The 23088-nt window shown below is 41.5% G+C and overlaps 1 protein-coding gene across 8 annotated transcripts in view; it reads right to left on the bottom strand.

Moving 5' to 3' along the window:
• Positions 1 to 18861: 18861 nt before the first annotated feature.
• Positions 18862 to 23088, bottom strand: part of dcun1d5 (DCN1, defective in cullin neddylation 1, domain containing 5 (S. cerevisiae)) — a 45600-nt gene continuing 41373 nt past the window's right edge. For 7 of the 8 annotated variants that reach the window (XM_068033760.1, XM_068033757.1, XM_068033762.1 and 4 more), the window contains 2 exons: positions 22910 to 23012; positions 18862 to 18976 (listed from right to left, as the gene is read on the bottom strand). In XM_068033760.1, coding sequence (XP_067889861.1) covers positions 18906 to 18976; positions 22910 to 23012 — 174 coding nt within the window. In that variant the 3' untranslated portion in view covers positions 18862 to 18905. Of the gene's footprint in view, positions 22825 to 22909; positions 23013 to 23088 lie in introns of all 8 variants that reach the window. The other variant, XM_068033763.1, reaches the window with a different exon arrangement.

The raw sequence follows: 23088 nt of genomic DNA, 5'->3' as shown, positions 1-23088 counted from the left end.
CTGCCATTTCCACCACCTCCACCACCACCAAATACATCTTATCCTCCCCTCCCCTTTCAGCATTCCGAAGGGACCATGTGACTGGTCCACTCCTCAGTCACCCCCAATACCCACTCCTGTTCCCATGAAAGCGCAGGAGATGCAATACCTGCCCTTTAACCTCCTCTCTCCTCACCAAGGCCCCAAAGACTTCTTCCAGGTGAAACAGTGATTAAGTGTACTTCTTCCAGTTTAGCTTACTGTATTTGCTGCTCACAATATGGTCTGCTCTACACTGGGGAGACTAAATGCAGAGTGGATGACCACTTTGTGGAACACCTCTGTTCAGTCCACAAGCATGACTCTGATCTTCTGGTTGCCTATCATTTTAATTCTCCATCTTGCTCCCCGCTGACCTCTCTGCCCTTGACTTCTTGCAGTATTCCAATGCAGCTCAACGTAAGCTTCTCGGCCCCTCAGAAGCTTGAGGAACAGCACCTCGTCTTTCAATTAGGCACTTTACAGCCCTCCAGGCTCGACATTGAGTTCAGCAATTTTAGACTGTAATCTCTGCCCCCATTTTGTTACCTTTTTCTTTGCAGTCTTCTGTTTTACTCTTATTTTCTCTTGTTTTTGCTTTTGGACTGTTATATATTGATATATTATCTGTAAAGAGCTAGGAACTAATTAGCTAGGAACTATAGGAACTAATCGTTATGTATTCCAGGCAGTCACACACACGGCAGCACTGGAGAGTTATGTGACACCAGTCTAAAGCAGCCCTTACCTGGCAGCATGGAAGTTGAATGAAATAAACAAAGAGCTCCAGCATTTCCAAGTCTAAAGAATGATTATTTCTAATTTATGGGAACCAGAAGACATAATCTGCTAGCAGGAAGTGTCTGTGAATAAGCCTAAAACATTTTAAATGAACTTAATGCTGAATTATATTCAAACAAAAGGACTCAAATTAGTGCCAGAGAGAGAGAGAAACTGAGTGAATTGTGGGAAAATAAAATGAATGCACAGCTACAACCCATAATGAATTGCGAAGCTGACGATGTCATAGAGGCATTTGAGAAGTTTAAACAAAAGTGCAGATTGACATTCAGTAGTTTTGTAAAAGGCACTTGCGAAGAGGAGAGGGTCAGCTATATCTCTCTGTGGGTAGGACATAAAGGATTAAATTTGTTTAACAGCGGGGGCTGGGTGGAGAGGACAACAGAAACCCAGAAAAATTTTCTGAAAAATTCAGCACCCATTTACAGCCAAAATCAAATCATCGGATCTACTGATATGAATTTCAAGGATGCAGACAGGAATTATATGAAGCCTAATGACAACTTCATAACAAGATTGAAAAATGCAGCCAGAAAATGTAAATTTAAGGACACAGATGAAAGGCTGATAGATCAGCTAATTTGGAGTTCTGCTCATCCTGAAGTACAAAAAGTGCTAATTGGAAAGGACAAGCTCACAATATCACAGGCTGTAGACACTGCCAGAGCACATGAAGCCACAAGGAGACGGATGAAGACACTGACTACCCAGACGGTTATAGTCTTCAGTTAGGCCAAGAGAAAGGCAGCTGGGTTGATGTGAAACAGCAACAAAAGAATGCACATCAGACAGAAAGAAAGATGTGCAGGAGCTGTGGATGGCCACATGGATTCACAGACAGAAGGAAATGTCCCGCATATGGCTTGTGGAAAAGACAATTACTGGGAAAAGATGTGCAGAACAAAGAAAGAAAGTGACTGATGAGTCATCAGAGACAGAGCAACAGGGTGAATGAGTAGGAAAAGAAACCAAAACATCCATACCCTAGAAGATGACGATGAGTTTGAGAACACAATAGGCATAGGAACCATACAACTGCATGAAATGTCTGGATGTAACAGTTCCGAGAGAAAAGGAATTGGCGCAACCATTCAGATCAGGAAAAGGGTGAGAAATAAACCCACAACAATAAATCTGAAGGTGAAGATTGATACCGGAGCAAAGAGTAACATCATACCACTCAAACTATACCAGAAGATCTTTCCTGAGAATTTGGAAGAAAATGGTTATCCAAGGAAAGGTGCTCTGAAACCGAATAATGTCATGCTAACGGCATACTGGAAACTGAGATTCAACAGCTAGGAACAACCCAAATCAGAGGGACACTGTTATGGCTGCTCACAATGTGGTGTCCTCTACATTGGGAGGACCAAATGCAGATTGGGTGACTGCTTTGCGGAACACCTCCACTCAATCTGCAAGCATGACCCCAAGCTTCCAGTTGCTTGCCATTTTAATTCACCACTCTGCTTTCACACCCACATTTCTGTCCTTGGCCTGCTGCAATGTATCTTATCAGGCCATCACTGAATTCATTGTTTCAGTGAAGCTCAGCACAAGCTCAGGGATTAGGCATTCTGCAGCCTTCTGGACTCAACATTAAGTTCAACAATTTCAGAGCATGACTCCTATTTTTAAATGTTTTTACTTTATTTTATTTTTAATCATGTGCCTGTCTTAAACTTGCTTTTCATATTTTTGCTTTCGGACAGAGCTGTTCATTATTCTGGCATTAACACTCTCTGGACTAATGCTTTGTCTTTTACAACAACTATTAGCACTCACTTTGCCTTTTATTCTGTGACATTTCTGTCAATTAATCTCTCCTGCCTTCTACCCTATCACAGACCTTCCCTTTTGTTTTTCTTCCTCCCTACCCCTTTCGCTTGCTCAAAGCCTATACATTTCTAACTTTGCCAGTTCTGATGAAAGGTTACAGACCTGAAACGTTAACTTTGTTTCTCTCTCCACAGATGCTGCCAGACCTGCTGAGTATTTCCAATGCTTTCTGTTTTTATCTAGGTATAAAGATTCATCACCTGGTGAATGTAACACCACCGAAACTGAATCAAATTAGAGATGAGACCAGGAAAGATGAAGAGTTACAGATGCTCTCTTAGTAAGTGATCCAGGGATGGCCTGATAAGATACAGCAAACACAGCAAGAAATACGGCAGTACTGGTCTATCAGAGATGACATCTCACCAGAAGACGGTGTTCTGCTAGTTGGATCCAGAATAATCATACCAAAAGCAATGCAGGAAGAACTTCTCCAGAAGATACATGAAGGCCTCATGGGAATGGAGAAGGATACGCTCAGAGCTAGATCAGCTGAGTACTGGATAGGCATATACAAAGACATCGAAAATATGGTATCTACTTGCAATGTATGCCAGAAGTACAGAAAAACACAGCAGAAAGAGATGATAGCTGCTGAAGTACCAACCAGACCATGGCATACTGTAGGAGCTGATTTATTCACACACAATCAATAATGGTATCTCATAGTCGCAGACTACTACTCAAAGTTCTCTTTTATCAGGAAAGTGAAAGACTTGAGAGCTACATGTTATGTCCAGTAAAGACATATTATATTCCTAACTTTTAAGATACAAACTTTATTCAATGTGGACACTTTGAAGTTGACTTTTCCTTTAAAAAGTGGACAATATGCTACAAAGATGGTCACTGAAGGTCAGATGATCTGGCCTATGTATTCAAAAACAGCCTCACTGTCTCGAAAGAACAAAAGGTTACATTCCAGACTGTAACTATCAAGAGACATTCCTGAATTGAATGGGCTTCTTTTGAGTCAAAGGTGACTGTGTTAATCATGTCTTACAAAAATAAACCAGGATGTGGCTAATCAACCTAAAACAACCACCATATTTGGACAAAGAACTGTGAGAAGTTACATGGTAGGAAAGCCATGTTTGTCTCCTTTATAATCTTTAAATGCTGACTGCAAAAGCAGCAGCAGGGGAAAAGGACTCTTTCCAGCTCAGCTAACAAGTCATCAACATTCAGTCTCTTTCCAACCACATGGTCAACTTCAAAAGCTATCTTGAATTCCAGCACAAGGCTGACAGAGAGAGAGTGAGAGAGAGACCAGTTCCAGCTAACATTTGAATCCTGCTGAGATAAGTTGAAAGCCAACTGTAGCAGAGAAAAGAAAGTGCCTTTAAAAAACCACTTACCCACCTGTGAAAACTGAACTAAGAAATCAGCACCATCTTCAAACTGAAGTAAACCGCAAGAAGTCTTCAGCAACCCAGCAAATACCAGACAACCAGTAACTTGAAAACTCACCTTCTAACAGGATCACACAGATTTTCCTGAAACAACAGACTTTTACACCTTGAACTCTTAACACCTCTTACCCTTTCCCTTCTATCTTCTCTTGTGTGCTTGTGAGGGTGAATGTGTGTGTGGGTGGTGTTGCGATCATTTTGGGTGATGAATATTGCTCAATAAATATTTAATCTTCTGTTTTAACCCTACGGGAAAATCTGTCACTGTCTATTTATTTGGCAAACAAAACACAGGAGCTGAAACACAAATAATACAAAAACACGGTCTGTGGTCAGTTGGGAGGTGAACAGTGAAGATCAGACATGCCATCACCCACAAGGCCATAATATACAACAGTCATCTCAGCAGTATGAGTTCTATTCGCTGAGCAAGGGATTCCTGAATGATTAATACGTGATACCCAATTCAACTCCAGAGAATTTAAGGAACTCGCTGAACTGTATGAGTTCAACACCATCACCTCATCACCACACTACCCATGGGTATATGGGGTAATAGAAAGAGACATCCAGACGGTCAAAAGAACCCTTGCGAAATACCAAAAGATGAAGGAGGGCCCAAACCCTGGGCTTATTGTCACTCTGATCCACACCTCTCAAGGCTGACATGAAATCACCTGCAGAGCTGTAGAATGGAAGAAAATATAAGACAACTCTGCCAAGCAAAATACATCTTCCAAGTGACCATGAAGAAGTGAGACAACTCACTGAAGCACAGATAAGAGGAGACTAACACTTCAACAAGCATGCTAAGTCCCTACCCGAGCTGTTGAAAGGACAAACATGTCCAGCACCCAATTATGAAATCCTGGAGCCCAGCAAACGTTGTTGGTGAAGCTGAGACTCCAAAGTTGTATATCATTGAGACTGAAACCGGTAAGCAAATGAGATGGAACAGAGTCCACATTCAACCTACACCTGAGCTGGAAAAACAGAAAAGACCATCAACAACACCTGAAACATCACTATCCAGCAAGACAACATCAACAACGTTACCAGCAAGCGACATAATATTTGCACCAGCAAGCATGACTCCGACAACACGAGGAGCAACACGCACAACATTGCCTGTGCAATGTGCCAACTCACCACTAAGCGTGATGAATGTCAAAACAAGATGGAGGCATAACATCGTTCCACCTATGTGATATGGTGAATAATATTCTTGGTAAAGAAAACAAGCTATAAGAGACTCTAAAAGGGGCTCAGTTTATTTCCAAAGTCAATTGTTAATTTTCTTCAGTTTAAAAAAAATGTAATGACTGGAACAGTTGTATTGATATAGAAGCATTATGTTTTTAAAGAAACAGGGATGTTATATGTTATTATATTTCCTGTAAAGAACCAGGAACTAATTAGCTAGTAACTAATTGTTATGCATAAGTGTTCCAGGGAGCCACATTCATGGCTGCACTGGAGAATCATGTGACACGTAACACGACACCGGTCTAAAGCAGTCCTTACCAAGATCATGGAAGTTGAATGAAATAAACAAAGAGCTCCAGCATTTCCAAGTCTAAAGTGTGATTATTTCTAATCCATGGGAACCAAAAGACATAACATGGATGGCAGCTGTTCATCATCCTGCCATTCACATCTCTTTTAGACACACCTTTTGTTTCTTTACTTGTCCCATTACCACTCCCTTTGTTCCTGCACCACAAATTCTTTTGTAATTCAATCTCTCCCGTCTTTCACCCTATCACAGACCCTCTCTTTCTGTTTTCATTGCGTTAAGTGCTCTGTTACCTCCACAAATCCTACCTGCCCTGCTAAGTTTTTATATTTTCTGGTCCTTTTCCTTTTTGGTTGGGAAAAGAGTTGTCTGTGGCAATGACTCTGAAATAAAGGATTTTCTGTTTTGAATGATTTGGAGTAGAAATGTGACTTCCTGCAGTCTCAGCGCATGGTGAAAGCATATTGTGCCCTCCCCCTCCCCCATCTGAGAATTTTGTGTGCTTTATTCAACTTCTCCGTATCCTCTATCAAACTTTGCAGGCTCCCTGGCACAATCTGAATTGAAATGATACTCAAATATCAAAATCTCGGAGATCTGAATCCCTGGGTTTGACACTGAAGGAGTAGTGCAGCTGGCAATACAGCTTCTCCATGACAAATTTGTACTTATATTCTCATGACTTACCAAGCACTTTCCCTACAAGTAACTTAATAAGCCTTCCCGGGTGCATGTAATGTAATCGATATTTACTGCTGTGGATATGAATGGCAGTATGTTGGGTTAAGGGCAGATATTTGCTTCAGTGGACTCCAACAGAAAACCTATTCTAAAATTCTGACACTTCACATAGATTAAGTGACAAGATATGAAAACTACCACAAAAAAATCATCAAAATAAAACTGCACGGACCACCTGGCATCAACAAAGGCACTGGACTTGACAAAGGCACAGCCTGTCCAGTCAACGTTGCTCAGTAACATCTAGGAACTTGTACCAAAATTGGGAGTACTGTTCCACAGACTAGTCAAGAAACAGTTTTAAGTAATCATACTCACGGAATCATACCTTACAGCCAATGTCCCAGACTCCTACATCACCATCCCTAGGTATGTCCTGTTCCAATCTAAGGACAGGTCACCAGAGGTCATGAGGGAGTGGCTCTGGGAGTCCTCAACATTGACTCCAGACCCCATGAAGTCTCATGGCATCAGGACAAAATGGGGAAGGAAACCTCCTGCTGATTAGGACCAACTGCCCTTCCTCAGCTGATGAATCAGTACTATTCCATTTCTTCCCTCCCTAACTGTGGGTGTATCTACACCACACAGACTGCAGCAGTTCAAGAAGGCAACTCACCACCACCTTCTCAAGGGCAATTAAGGATGGGCAATAAATGCTGGCCTTGCTAGTGATGTTCACATCCCACGAATGAATAAAAAAGAACACTTGGAAGAAGAACCATGGCTGGCAAGGGCACAGAATGTACTCTGGGTGGGAGAACTTCAATGTCCATCACCAAGATTGAAACAGATAAGATCCTGAGGGGTCGTGACAGGGTGGATGTGGAAAGGATGTTTCCCCTTGTGAGAGAATCTAGAACTAGGGGTCACTGTTTAAAAATAAAGGGTTGCCCATTTAAGACAGTGATGAGGGAAAAAAATTTCTTTCAGAGGGTCGTGAGTCTTTGGAATTCTCTTCCTCAAAAGGCAGTGGAAGCAGTCTTTGAATATTTTTAAGGCAGAGGTAGATAAGCAAGGGGATGGAAGGTTATCAAGAGTAGGTGGAAATGTGGAGTAATCAATTCAGCCATGAACTTACTGAATAGTGGAGCAGGCTCAAAGAGCCGAGTGGCCTACTCCTGCTCCTAATTCGTATGCTCGCATATTCATAAGAGTGGTTCATTAGCACCACTAATGTCCGAGCTGGCTAAGTCCTGAAAGACATAACTACCAATCTGGGCTTGCAGCTGGTTGTGAGAGAACCAACAAAGGGAAAAACTTAATGGTCCTCATCCTCTCAGCCTAACTATTGCAGATGCATCTGTTCATGAAAGTATTGGTAGCAGTGACCAGTGCACAACTGCACAATCCTTGTGGAGACGAAGTTCAGTCTTCACACTGAGGACACCCTCCATCATGTTGTGTGACACCACCATACTAAATTAGAAAGATTCAGAACAGATGTAGCAGCTCAAAACTGGGCACCCGTAAGGTGATGTGGGACTTCAGCAGCAGCAGAATTGTATTCTCCTACAATCTGTAAGCTCACGGCCTGGCATATCCCTCACTTTCACATTACCATCAATCAGGGGGACCAACCCTGGTTGAATGAGGTTATGGAAGAGCATGCTAGGAGTAGCACCAGGTACCAGCCTAGTGAAGCTACAACACAGAAATACATGCATTCTAAACAGTGGAAGCAGCATGCTATCCCACAGCCAATGTATCAGATCAAATCTCTGCAGTCCTGCCACATCCAGCCGTCAATGTTGATGGACAATTAATTAACGGGAGGAGGAATCTCCATGAACATCCCTATCTTCAATGATGGCAGAGCCCATCACTGAGCACAGGAACAAGGCTGATGTGTTTACAACTATCTTCAGATCGTAGTGCTGAGTGGATGATCCCATCGTGGCCTCCTCCCGTGGACACAGAAGCCAGTCTTCAGCCAATTCTATCCATTCCACATGATATCAAGAAATAGTTGAATGCATTGGATTCAGCAAAGGCTATGTGCACCAACAATATCTTGGCTGTAGTGCAAAAGATTGTGCTCCAGATCTAGTGATGCCTCTAACCAAGCTGATTTAGTACATTTACAACACTGGCATCTACCTAGCCAAGTGGATAATTGCCCAGATATGCCCTGTCCACAATTAAAAGCAGGACAAATCCAGGCTGCTGAATCCCCTATCAACATCTTGGGGGTTACCATTGATCAGAAACTGAACTGGACCAGTCATACAAATACTGTGGCTAGAACAGCAGACTCCCTAAAGCCTGTCCATCATCTCCAAGACACAAGTTGGAATGTGATTGAATACTCTCCACCTTCCAAACCTGCAACCTCGAGGGGCGGCACAGTGGTTAGCAATGGTTAGACCCGGGTTCGGTTCTGGGTACTGCCTGTGCGGAGTTTGCAAGTTCTCCCTGTGACTGTGTGGGTTTCTGCCAGGTGCTCCGGTTTCCTCCCACAGCAAATTTGGATATATTACACTCTGCCCCCTCCTCCAAGTCATTAATATAGATAGTAAATAATTGAGGCCCTATGGTACTCCACCAGTTGCATCTTTCCAACCTGAAAAAGACCCATTAATCCCAACTCTCTGTCTTCTGTGAGTTAACCAATCCTCACTCCATGTTAACACATCACCCCCAATACCGTGAGCTCCTATCTTGTGCAATAATCTATTATGTGGCACCTTATCAAATGCCTTCTGGAAATCCAAATACACTACATCTACCGGTTCCCCTTTATCAACTCTGCTTGTTATATCCTCAAAGAACTCCAGCAAATTTGTCAAACATGATTTCCCTTTCTCAAAACCATGTTGGCTCTTGTTTGATTGTCTTGAAATTTTCTCAGTGTCCTGCTATTTCTTCCTTAATGGACTCTAGCATTTTCTCAACTGACTGGCCTATAATTTCCTGCTTTTTGTCTTCCTCTCTTCTTGAACAAGGGCATCACATTAGCTGTTTTCCAATCTGTTGGGACGCTCCCGGAATCCAGTGAGTTCTGGAATATTTTGACCAATGCCTCCACTATCTCTGCAGCCACTTCCTTTAAAACCCTTGGATGCAGGCCATCAGGTCCTGGCAACTTTAGTCCCATTAGTTTGTCAAATATCTTGTCCCTTGTGGTAGAGACTGTTACAAGATCTTTCCTCCCATTAGCTCCTTGCTTATGATATCTGTGGGATGTTGATAGTGTCCTCCACCGTGAAGATCGATGCAAAATATTGGTTTAAATTATCTGCTATTTCCCTGTTCCCCATTATCAATTCTCCAGTCGCATCCTCCAAGGATCCCACGCTCACTTTAGCTACTCTTTCTTTTAATATACCTGTAGAAGCTCGTGCTGTTTGTTTTTATATTTCTTGCCAATTTACTTTCATAAATCAATTTTCTCCCTCTTTATTAGCTTTTTTAGACATCCACAGCTGGTTCCAAAAAAAATTTCCAATCCTCTGGCCTACAACTAGTTTTCACCGCTTTGTATGCCTAGTTTTTGATTGGATATTCTCCTTGACTGTCTTTGTTTTCCACAGGTGGTTCATCCTTCTCATTGAGAAGTAGAAAAGTAGCAAGTGAAATTAGAAAGCAGGTGAAACAAAAGCGAGCATCAACTAGGCTTAGAATGCAGAATGTCAAAAAGACAGCGAATGGCTCTCTACATGAATGCACGCACCATTTGCAACAAGGTAGATGATTTAAAGGCACAAATGGAGGTAAATGGGCATGATTTTTGTCATTATGGAAACATGGCTACAGGGTGACCAAGACTGGGAACTGAATATTCAAGGATATGACATTTAGGAAGGACAGGCAAAAAGGAAAAGGAGGTGGTGTTGCGCTGATAAGGGAAGGGATCAGTACAGTAGTAAGGGAGAATCTCAGATTGGAAGAACAAAATGTGGAATCTGTTTGGGTGGTGCTAAGAAACAGCAAGGGGATGGGGGTGCGCAGGAGGCGGGGTGGGGGGGTGGTTGATGGCAAATCGCATTGGCAGCAGCCCACCTGCAAGCCCGACGCCAGACCCGAACTTCCGTGGTGGCAGCACTTGCCGCTTGGTGATGGTACACAACTTTTAAGTATTTAAATAAAGGACATGAATAAATTAACATACCCTCACTGTTATGTTAGGCCCCAACCTGCCAAGAATGAGGCATATTTATTTTGCCATGAAGATTGATTTTAAACTGTTACTGGAGCGAAGAAAGGACTTGTTAAACAGATCAGCTGTGGCTGGAAAAGACATTTGCATAGTAACAGACAGTGCTTGGACAGACTAAGGACCATTCCCTGATGCATTCAACCCACAATGGACCTTGATCACCTGGTATTGTGTAAGAGGAACATTCCAGAGACTAAGGTGAGACAATCCATGACGTGGTCAGACCAGTTAGTCACAGGACTAACCTGCTTGGCAACCTGGGTTTTTCTGAATTATACAAACAGTTTGAACTTAGTATCTGTTTGCTCCTGGATTGAAGATCTCTCCTGTCGGCTCCCATCTCTTTGGTCACAAGCCTCTGAATCCACTGAAGACACATGAACCCCAAGAGAGAAAAGTCTTCCACAGCAAACAAAGTTTAAGAATACTGGGCCCCAACGAAAAGCAAGATCTACCTACAATCAAGGACTCTGCAGTGAGCTCGAAGAACTGTAACAAAAACTGTTCAGATATTGCCTCAAACTTTTCCACTTTATATTTCTGCTGTTTTCTGTCTCTATTTGCATGTATCGCGTATGCATGCTAGCATTGGCATGTCCTGTATCCATAGGCATCAACTGAATTAGAGTTTAAGTTCAAGTTTAATAAATTTCACCTTTTCTTCTTGAAACCTAAGAAAGCCTGTTTGTGCTGGTTTCTTTACCTTATAATTGAAAAGTGGATAAGGATTCACCAAGAGAGAGCTAAAAACTCTTTAAAACTAAACCCTGTTACGGTAAGACTAGATGAAGTCTGAGGGACCCCTAGACACCTTTCCCATCTGGTGGCAACAGAAATTTGGGTGCTAGCGTCTGGGATTTTACCCACAGATAAACAAGAGAAATTGGAAATGGGAAGCCAAATTGCTCCCAATCAAAAAAGAGCAATATTTCAATACAGATGTTCTTGTAGTTGCGTGTGCTTAAATACCAACAGGAGTGCAACTGAAGCTCGTAGCTCTCTAAGCCAGGGTGAAGTAACTTGGGATAAGTTAAAAGCACTGTCTATGGAGGTGTTGAGGAAAATGGTTGAGCAGTGTGGGATCATTACGTGGCAAGGCTAGGAAGTCTGAACTCCTAAGACGAGTGGCCAACTATTTATCCCTTGAATCTGAAGGAGCAGAAACAGTTAGTAGTAGATCCCAACAGGGTATTGTTAGCAAAGCTACAATTGGAACAGAGGAAGCTTGAATTAGAGGAGAGGGAAAAAAGAGCCTTCCAGAAGGAATGTGAAGAAAATGAAAGGCAGGAAAGAACCTTCCAGAAAGAATCTCCATTTCGGAGACATGGGTAGAGCAGGGGCAGGAATGGATGTTGCAGGTTCCGGGATTTAGATGTTTCAGTAAGAACAGAGAAGATGGTAAAAGAGGGGGGGGGGGGGGGGGGGTGTGGCATTGTTAATCAAGGAGAGTATTACAGCGACAGAAAGGACGTTTGAGGTCTCGTCTACTGAGGTAGTATGGGCCGAGGTTAGAAACAGGAGAGGTGAGGTCACCCTGTTGGGAGTCTTTTATAGACCTCCGAATAGTTCCAGAGATGTAGAGGAAAGGATAGCGAAGATGATTCTCGACAGGGGCGAGAGTAACAGGGTAGTTGTTATGGGGGACTTTAACTTTCCAAATATTGACTGGAAATACTATAGTTCGAGTACCTTAGATGGATCAGTTTTTGTCCAGCGTGTGCAGGAGGGTTTTCTGACACAGTATGTAGACAGGCCAACCAGGGGCGATGCCACATTGGATTTGGTACTGGGTAATGAACCCGGCCAGGTGTTAGATTTAGATGTAGGTGAGCACTTTGGTGATAGTGATCACAATTCAGTTAGGTTTACCTTAGCGATGGACAGGGACAGGTATATACCGCAGGGCAAGAATTATAGCTGGGGGAAAGGAAATTATGACGCGATTAGGCAAGATTTAGGATGCGTAGGATGGGGAAGGAAACTGCAGGGGATGGGAACAATCAAAATGTGGAGCTTATTCAAGGAGCAGCTACTGCGTGTCCTTGATAAGTATGTACCTGTCAGGCAGGGAGGAAGTTGTCGAGCGAGGGAGCCGTGGTTTACTAAAGAAGTTGAAGCGCTTGTCAAGATGAAGAAGGCGGCTTATGTTAGCATGAGACGTGAAGGCTCAGTTAAGGCGCTTGAGAGTTACAAGCTAGCCAGGAAGGATCTAAAGGGAGAGCTAAGAAGAGCAAGGAGAGGACACGAGAAGTCATTGGTGGATAGGATCAGGGAAAACCCTAAGGCTTTCTATAGGTATATCAGGAATAAAAGAATGACTAGAGTTAGATTAGGGCCAATCAAGGATAGTAGTGGGAAGTTGTGTGTGGAATCAGAGGAGATAGGGGAAGCGTTAAATGAATATTTTGCGTCAGTATTTACAGTAGAGAAAGAAAATGTTGTCAAGGAGAATACTGAGATTCAGGCTACTAGGCTAGATGGGATTGAGGTTCACAAGGAGGAGGTGTTAGCAATTTTGGAAAGTGTGAAAATAGATAAGTCCCCTGGGCCAGATGGGATTTATCCTAGGATTCTCTGGGAAGCTAGGGAGGAGATTGCAGAGTCTTTGTCCTTGATCTTTATGTCGTCATTGTCGACAGGAATAGTGCCGGAAGACTGGAGGATAGCAAATGTTGTCCCCTTGTTCAAGAAGGGGAGTAGAGACAGCCCTGGTAATTATAGACCTGTGAGCCTTACTTCGGTTGTGGGTAAAATGTTGGAAAAGGTTATAAGAGACAGGATTTATAATCATCTTGAAAAGAATAAGTTCATTAGCGATAGTAAGCACGGTTTTGTGACGGGTAGGTCGTGCCTCACAAACCTTATTGAGTTTTTCGAGAAGGTGACCAAACAGGTGGATGAGGGTAAAGCAGTGGATGTGGTGTATATGGATTTCAGTAAGGCGTTTGATAAGGTTCCCCACGGTAGGCTATTGCAGAAAATACGGAAGTATGGGGTTGAAGGTGATTTAGAGCTTTGGATCAGAAATTGGCTAGCTGAAAGAAGGCAGAGGGTGGTGGTTGATGGCAAATGTTCATCCTGGAGTTTAGTTACTAGTGGTGTACCGCAAGGATCTGTTTTGGGGCCACTGCTGTTTGTCATTTTTATAGATGACCTGGAAGAGGGTGTAGAAGGGTGGGTTAGTAAATTTACGGATGACACGAAGGTCGGCGGAGTTGTGGATAGTGCTGAAGGATGTTGTAGGGTACAGAGGGACATAGATAGGCTGCAGAGCTGGGCTGAGAGATGGCAAATGGAGTTTAATGCGGAAAAGTGTGAGGTGATTCACTTTGGAAGGAGTAACAGGAATGCAGAGTACTGGGCTAATGGGAAGATTCTTGGCAGTGTAGATGAACAGAGAGATCTTGGTTTCCAGGTACATAAATCCCTGAAAGTTGCTACCCAGGTTAATAGGGCTGTTAAGAAGGCATATGGTGTGTTAGCTTTTATTAGTAGGGGGATCGGGTTTCGGAGCCACGAGGTTATGCTGCAGCTGTACAAAACTCTGGTGAGACCGCACCTGGAGTATTGCGTGCAGTTCTGGTCACCGCATTATAGGAAGGATGTGGAAGCTTTGGAAAGGGTGCAGAGGAGATTTACTAGGATGTTGCCTGGTCTGGAGGGAAGGTCTTATGAGGAAAGGCTGAGGGACTTGAGGTTGTTTTTGTTGGAGAGAAGGAGGAGGAGAGGTGACTTAATAGAGACATATAAGATAATCAGAGGGTTAGATAGGGTGGATAGTGAGAGTCTTTTTCCTCGGATGGTGATGGCAAACACGAGGGGACATAGCTTTAAGTTGAGGGGTGACAGATATAGGACAGATGTCAGAGGTAGTTTCTTTACTCAGAGAGTAGTAGGGGCGTGGAACGCCCTGCCTGCAGCAGTAGTAGACTTTAAGGGCATTTAAGTGGTCATTGGATAGACATATGGATGAAAATGGAATAGTGTAGGTCAGATGGTTTCACAGGTCGGCGCAACATCGAGGGCCGAAGGGCCTGTACTGCACTGTAATGTTCTAATTCTAATTCTAATAAAAAATCCGAAGAGAGCTGAAGCTGCTTGAGTTAACTAGGGGGCGACAGAATAACCCTAGTGAAAGCATGGCCAATAGTCAGGGCTGGGTACAGAATTGTTACAACTAACTCAACTAATTCCAAGATTCAATGAGAAGGATGAAAAAGCATTTTGTGTGTCTTTTGAGAAACTGGCAAGGCAGCTAAAATGGTCAGCTGAGACCTGGCCTTTTACTGCAAAGCAAGCTAACTGGAAAAGCCCATGAGGTTTATTCCCTATTGCCAGATGAGAGTTTATCAAATTATGAACTGACAAAAGTGCTATCCTCGGGGCATATGAATTAGTACCTGAAGCCTATTGCCAAAAGTTTAGAACCCTCAGAAAGCTAATCAAACTTATCTGGAGTTTGAAAGAAGTAAGCAGCTGGCTTTTGACCAGTGGCTGAGGGCTCTTAAAGTACAGCTCAGCTATGAGAATCACAGAAGTAATTGTGAGAGGAATTTAAACATTCTCTCCCACTATCAATAAAGACCTATGTACAGGAGTAGCGAGTTCAGAGAGCCTGGCAAGCAGCCGTTCTGGCTGATGAGTTTGCTTTAATTTATAAGTCTGTCTCCCAGCGGAGAACCTTTCCTACTCACACCCACAAATCTGAAAAGGACAAAGGGTGGGAAGGTGATAGGAGCCCAAGCAGTCCTGGGAGAAAGAAAAGCAGGAGACACGGGGCCCTCTAGCCAAACAGGAAGGTGCTGTGAGCAGGAATGAGACCTGTGCTTCCATTGTATTAAAGCAGGGCATTTAAGAGCTGACTGCTGGAAACTAAATGGAAAACCGGTAGGGTTAGTCAGGGCACACCCCTCAGTGCCAGGTTGAGGGGAAACCCCAACCTACAGTGAAACCTGCACCAAGTCCTGTACCAGTGTTAGGAGGAACCTCCAGCAGAGGGCTGGTGAACTGCAAGGGACCCCTGCTGAAAAAGGGACAGGCAGGCACAAGGCTGGTAAAAGGTTACAGGGAAGGGGAAAGTGACCAAGAGGGCATGTTAAAGTAAGTCCAGAAGGAATCCTAGATGGAAATCCCTACTGTCCGGTCAGTCAACCCTGAAAAATGTGAAAAGTTAGACCCCACATCCTATGTAAATGCAGACATTAGAAGCACCCCACCAGAGTTGCTAAAAGCATTTACAGGAACCTGCAGAGACAAAAAAAAAGATCTTTTTGGGGGAGAGAAACAGTGAGGGTGATACCTCACCTAGTCAAAGTGCCACAGGGAGTGTAGTAGTGTTTGCACAAATACCTGCAGGCAGGAGTGTCCTCTGGGATAAAGGGGAGATTAGCAAAGAATCCTCCCCCACAGTCAGAACCAAGGAGAATCCCCCTCCCCTGAAGTCAAAAGCCTTTGCATAACTCAGCAAAGCAGAGTTTCATATAGACCCACCCACTACTGACTCCTGAAAAAATATTACCTTAGCAGGAACAAAGACCCTAGGCAGCCATGGAAATGGGCAAATGGAAGAGAAGCTTCCCCAAAATAGAACGACCTGTTTATTGGGATGCCAAAAAGGGGTGATTTTAATAAGTTTTAGGATTTGTGAATGACAGAAATGCATGGGGTTTTTCTGTACCTTGTATTTTCTCTTGACCCTTTCAATGAAATGTGCCTTTTCTCAAATCGCATTTCATTCCACTGCACGTGGAGGCATCATGCTAGGCCCCCACCTGCCAAGAATGAGGCACATTAATTTTGTCATGAACCATTGATATTGAACTGTTAGTGCAGCGAAGAAAGGACTTGTTAAACAGATCAGCCGTGGCTGAAAAAGACATTTGCATATTAACAGACAGTGCTTGGAAGGACAAAGGATCAGTCCTGATAGAATCAACCCACAATGGACCTTGATCACCAGGTATTGTGCGTGTAAGAGGAGCATTCCAGAGACTTAGAACAGTTAGTCACATGACTAACCTGCTTGGCAACCTGGGTTTTTCTGAATTGTACAAACAGTTTGAACACAGTGTCTGTTTGCTCCTGGACTGAAGATCTCTCCTGTCTGCTCCCCTCTTTCTCACAAGCCTCTGAATCCACATGAACCCCAAGAGAAGTCTCCTACAGTGAACAAGGTGTAAGAATACTGGAATACTGGGCCCCAACAAAAAGCAAAAATTACCTACAATCGAGGACTCTACAGTGAGTTCGAAGAACTGTAACAACTCTTCAGATATTGCTTCAAACTTTTCCCCTTTATTTTTCTTCTGCTCTTTTGTCTCTATTTGCATGTGCATCGCAAATGCATGGTAATGTGGGTGCGTCATGTATCCGTAGGCGTTAACCGAATTAGAGTTTTAAGTTTAATAAATTTTAACTTTTCTTTAAACTTCAGAAAACCTCTTCGTGCTGGTTTCTTTGCCTTACGATTGCCTTATAATTGAAAAGCAGTGGACAAAGATTCACCAACGGGGAGCTAGAAACATGGTTTGTTTAAGATTAAACCCTCTTGCAGTAAGACCAGGTAATGGCCGAGAGGGACCCCTAGGCACCTTTCTCACCTGGTTGTAACAACTGCGATCTTGCCAGCTATCAATGATCTTCCGTGCAGCAGCCAGTACTCACATGCCTTCATTTTCCTGTTCAAGGAGAGCTGGCGCCACTGAGGTGGGGATGGGGGGAATCTTAGGATTTCTAGTGTAGTGGGAAGGCAGGAGGAGATGGAGTCAACTCTGTATGTGTGTGTGTGTGTGTGGGGGGGGAGGTGGTGGGGTGTCCTCTGCACTTTGTGCTGTTGGTTGGGGGCAGGGTGGTCACATATTAAATGCAAGTTTTTTGGGATGGGGGTGGCAATTTCTTTCTTTGTATGGTGTGGAGTTTACAGGCTTCAACCAGCCTGCATTACACCATATTGGCATAGCAACAAAACCACCTAAAACTAAACGTTTGTATAAAATAACTGAAACAAATTGACTCCTGACAACACAGCCCAGTGCCAACATCAGTGCATTCCCAGCTTTGCACATGCGCAGAACATACTCTTGCTGCCAGTATGGTTCTGCACAGGAGCAGCCTATGCCAGCACCCGGCTTGCTAGGACAAAATCGCGCATGTAGAGTACTGATGGGGTGGGGGGATGAAGGCGGCGTTCGCAGCCACTGGCGATTTGGGTTTCATTTATTTTTGTGATAAATTGAGCAGCACCATCTTTACTACTGGCAGCTGCCAAAAACTTCAATGTTTCAGTGCGAGGCTGCACTTGTGCATGTACTGTGCTGTTCACAAATGCAGCAGCATGGCGTCGCACAGCCTACTTTTTTTTTATTGCCTCCCACTGCTCCCGGATGCAGGAGAATAAAATTTAGCCCACCATCCTGAGTTGGAACTATAATCGCTGGTCCTTCACTGTGAATGGATTAAAAACCTGGAACTCCCTTCCTAACACCACCGTGGGTGTACCTACAGCAGATGAACATAAACGGTTCGAGATGGCTCACCACCTGCTTCTCAAGAGCAATTAGGGATGGGCAACAAATGTTGGTTCTTGTCAGTGACAATCAACCATTTGAAGAATTTTGTTTTAAGAAACCTTGCCCAGAGGTGTGTATGCATGTGGAATGAACAGAGGATAGAATTTTAATTGTTTGGCACTATTAAAAGATGGATCAATATAAATTGAGAAGTGAGAGGAAGGCTTTAATACTGCTAAATTAGGGGAAAATCAGTCTTTCTTTAAGAATGTCAACAGGTGGTTTGGGAGGGAAGACTTGATGGAATAATCAATTAATCCTGGACTCTGACTGCAGCAGGCTCAATAGGCTGATTTTTTTTTTCTTTCTCTGGATTTTCTTTTGGTCTTATAAATGAAGCCATTCTTGAAACGAGACCAAGAGCATGGCATTTCAAACCTTTAACTGCTCAGTCCAAGAATAAAGCGTGCTTTTATAATCCAGTTTATAATGTATGTAAAGTATAATTCAGACAATTATAAAGACTTTTTCATATTAAAATACACTATTTCTGAAAAAAATTATTTTAGGTTGTTCTTTACATATTTGTAGTTTTCAACTATCAAAATAGTATCAGTGAAGTATCAGATTTTTTGGGGGGTATAGAATGGGTCAGAGCCACATTTTTGTACAAAAAATCATTTCTGGAAAAAATGGGCATTCTTATTCTCCAGCCTTGTATGCTGAAATGTTAATACACGAACTTGTTCTTGCTTGGTGTGTAAACTATTTAGAAATATAAACTCTCGTTATTCCTAGTCATATTTTAGTAATGGGGCAAACTAATTTTCAGTGTAACTGCCAATCATGAATTAAGACACTTCAATGTACACTGTTCCTTTTTCTTTATTATACAACTAAAATGCCAGAGTTCACTGTCCTTGGCATGCCAGTAGTTCTGCTTCAGGCTGCATTGCATTGGGTTGCCTCTTTTCACCAATATCTTTAAATATGAAAACATGCAAAGTCATTAATTTATATTCCATTATGAACTTCTCTTTATAAAGTTTATCATTCAAATTAAATAGGTTTGCATATCGGCAATGCAAAAACATATAAACATAATTCTAATCAGAAATCCAAAGGAAAGAGTGAATATCACTTTCAGTAGGAACAGTAAAATCAAAGAAGGTTGTACTCCTTTTGTAGGATCCTTCCAACGATGCAACGTTGTAACAAGTTGAAATAGTATTTTTAAAAGCCATAAACTGGTACTGGATTGGACTGATTGCTGTGAATACTGGGGCATCTTCCTTAAGTACAATTTAAATGCATAGTAACCCCCTCCTAGTAACACTCTACAATATTCTTTTGTCAGATCGAGGGAGAACTGTGAGGGATTACCAATACATATAAAATTTTAGAAAATGACAAACTAAAAAAAGTTGCAATTATATATTCAGCAGCGCATTTTAGAATTAAAGCACAATGAAAAATATTCAGATTAGGTTTCACCCTCAGTATCCCCCTTAAACAAAAAAAACTGTCCAGTACATTTAACTTAAAACAACCATTAAGTTTCTTCAGTCCGTTTAAATAATGCACTGTAGACTCACAAAGATTAGCGCATTATTTTATGTACAAGTTGGAAAACAAAACACCCTTTCCTGTAGACCCAGGGCACATTTTGCCATTTTAATCCATCTTTAAACACAAATTATGCTTTAGAAATTCTTGATTTAAGCTAAAACTATTGCTTTTCCTAGTTTAGGAAAAGTCTGACAGCTCTGACCATATCCCAATTGTGAAAGAAAAAAAAAAACTTGCATTCAGACAGTACCTTGAGTTCCTAGGACATCCCAAAGCATTTCACATCCAATGAATAACTTTTTCCCAAATGTAGTCACTTATGTAGACAACCAGAACTCAGCATCTGTCACTTAGGAGATTTAAGCTTTTAAAAAGGCAACTGTGTGAACTTAATGATGGCAAACCTTAAAAAGAATCATGTACATACAAATACACAATGGTTCCTGCTGTGCTTATTTCTGAAATGAATCCAGTTAGCCAATGAAACTCAGTTAAGTATTTTAAAGTTCATGTCAGAGAATGTTGGATCTCATGGGCAAAACTTTATGGTTTATAATTTTTTTTTTAAAAAACAAAGGGGGTTTTACCCCTAGGTTTAAAAGAAAAAGGGAAGCTTTGAGTAATGTCCTCTACTAAAACAAAGTGCGAACATTAAATCCCAAATATAAAGGATCAAATTGCATTGTTAAATGTGTAGTCTGCTTTTCAAGGGTCTGCCATAAGCTGAAATTGGTTGGACCCCATGCTTTATCATTTCGGTGTTGGTTTACCTCTAAGGGAAGAAAAAAACTGGATGGGCAAAGTGAAGTGATTTGCAAGATAAATGCTGCCTTTTTTAAATATGCAAATACCTCACTACAGTACATTTTCCAGTGCAAGGTCTATTAGCTGTGGTTTCCTTTCCACCAGAAATCTTTTCAGTGACAATGAACAACTCCATAAGAAATCTTTCAAAATTTTTTCTGATTTTGGGCATTAAGTAGACAATGTTGAAGCCAGAATTCAATACTACAAACATATTGGCTGTACTGACATTTTCCTAGCTTGGCAGCTGGTTATAAATGGACAACGTGCTAACACTCCTAGAGCTGACATGAGTGCAGTAGCTCGCTGGTGAAATTTAGAATAACATTTCCATTGAGGCTAGAAATATATGGCAACATTAGGAATATCAGCTTCTAAAAATAATTTTTCATGACCTTCTCAGTGGAGGGAAAAGGAGTAAAATAAACTTTAAATCACCCTTTACATTTTTCTCCTTTAAAAGTAGCCAAGGTTTTGATATCAAGGTTAATACCTATGAACAATTACCTCACTAGTTTTGATGATCTGAAAAAATATTCTATTTGCTATCTACTGTTATCTAGGAACTGAACTTCAGTGAACATCCTTTACTGTCACTTTATAACTGGGAAAAACTGTCTCCAGAAAATGAGGATGTAATTTCTTAAACAGTCAAGATAAACCATTTAACAGTTTAAAAAGCACACGAAGCCAATTCTACCCTTCTGTAAGAAGTTCAGTCTCATTTACATCAAAAATATTTGATATTGTATATGATGCTGGTGTAAACTGGAATAGATAATGAACAGCAGAATTCTCTCTCCAGCTATAGGTTGCATATCAGCATATCTTGTGTAAGCAGGTGGATAAAACCAGTACTGGCATTTACAGCTTAGTGGTTACTGTGTTAAACAATTGGTATTCAGTCAAGCAATGCACTGCTAAGCCAGAGAAACACCAAATTTAAAATTTTAAGACTACATTAGACAATTGTAAAACGTGGACTTGTGGAAAAAACAACAAAAGCTGTACTACTTTTGATTAACTGGCACTAGGATGTACAGGACAGTGTAAAGTGCATCCCAAAACACCATTCTACATTTATTTTGTTAGTAGGCTTCAAGTGAACAGTAAATCAGTAGCTTTTAGTGTTTCTAGACTGGTAATACTGTTCCAGTCATTAGACCTCCCCAAATATCAACTTCTGCAGAGATTTTTTTGGGGATTCTGAAGAAGCTGCTGAAAACTGAAGCTTTGAGGAAAATAATAAAGAATCACTATACTCGTGCTTCAATGTTTCAATTCTGAGTATTTAGGTCATGACTTTCTTTACACCAGAGATCCATGAAAAAAATTTTCAATTTGTCTTTTAGACACTAAAGAACATAAGTATTTTTTTATTCAAAGGTCCCACAGTTTCACCTTCTTACAAAAGCTTCAACTAATCAATAGCAGAAGAGTGCTTAATTCAGGCTAAATTTACATCTTTATACTCTGTAGAGTCAAATATTTGAGCTAATACTGTAAAATCTAATACTGTACTGTGAGTACAGTAGACTAATTAGTGATGTGGCCACTTACGTGGTTTGACTAAACTATAGTCATAACCACATACTTGCTACCCCAGTACTGATGAATTTTATTATATGCAGTTCTGATTTATACACATTTCTCTACCCAAATCAGGTGTATAGAACTATATACTGCTTTGTTCTTAATGGGCATAAAATTAAACAAATAAAAGCTTTTGGAATCAGGCAAATCATTCTGTGGATACCTCAACAACACTGTAACTGAACATATTTAAACACACATTTGTACCACTTGTAATTCTCTACTATATGGGCCTTGCAGTAGTGCTACTGTCATTACCACACACTCTCAGCACACAGGCCTAGACTAGCACCAGTACCTATTGATATACTGCATCACAGAAAAGGTGCTACATAGTTACAATAATATGACAAGGTTCAGTAAGTTTTTGGTATGGTACCAGAGCAGCAAGTGTCTGATGAAATAGCATACACTTTCTAAATTGAAAAACGCACCCATACACTTCAAGGCCTTTTATCTACTCAGTCATACATGAAACTGATGATGATTTCTGTTTCTAATGAAAACCTATAATTTTTTAATGTGCTTCATCCAAGTACTTTATGAAGTTATAAACAGATATCGCCAAAAGCATTAAGACTCAAGACTGGACAAATCCTAACATTAGGTGCCTTAGTCAATGAATACATAATAAAATGCTTAATATAGATGCAACTTGAAAACCTTCTCCCCACTTGTAACACTGAAAAGTCTGTAGCTAGCATAAAAGATGGCTTCTGACAAATACTTTCCACTTCATAATTAAAGGTGTAGTTTGGTCGGGTAGCAAAGCATTATTGCTCTCCCCTTAGTTCTCTTCCCCTCCAACTTATGATGATTGCCTTGCCTTCTGCCATTCAACAAATTCATCAAGAAGCACAGGCCCTGAAGAGAAAACAAGTTAAATTACAATTTCTTTGTGGCTATATTGGAATAAATACATAATGCTATTTATGGGAAAGAAACTTACATGCACCATCTTCATCATAGTTGCTTAGATCTGCAAGTACAGTTCTGCTGAACTCCAATACATTGAACCACTGATCCTTATTCATAACTCTGTACTTTGATTGCTGCAAAGAGTGCATATGCTATTATGAAGAACATTTACTTAGAAAAACCTTGTCATTTACTTATCGCATTTCCTCA

Source organism: Heterodontus francisci, chromosome 6, assembly GCF_036365525.1.
Source record: "Heterodontus francisci isolate sHetFra1 chromosome 6, sHetFra1.hap1, whole genome shotgun sequence".
Lineage (NCBI taxonomy): Eukaryota > Metazoa > Chordata > Chondrichthyes > Heterodontiformes > Heterodontidae > Heterodontus > Heterodontus francisci.
Note: the sequence above shows the minus strand (reverse complement) of the source record. Positions and strands in the feature narration are given on the sequence as shown.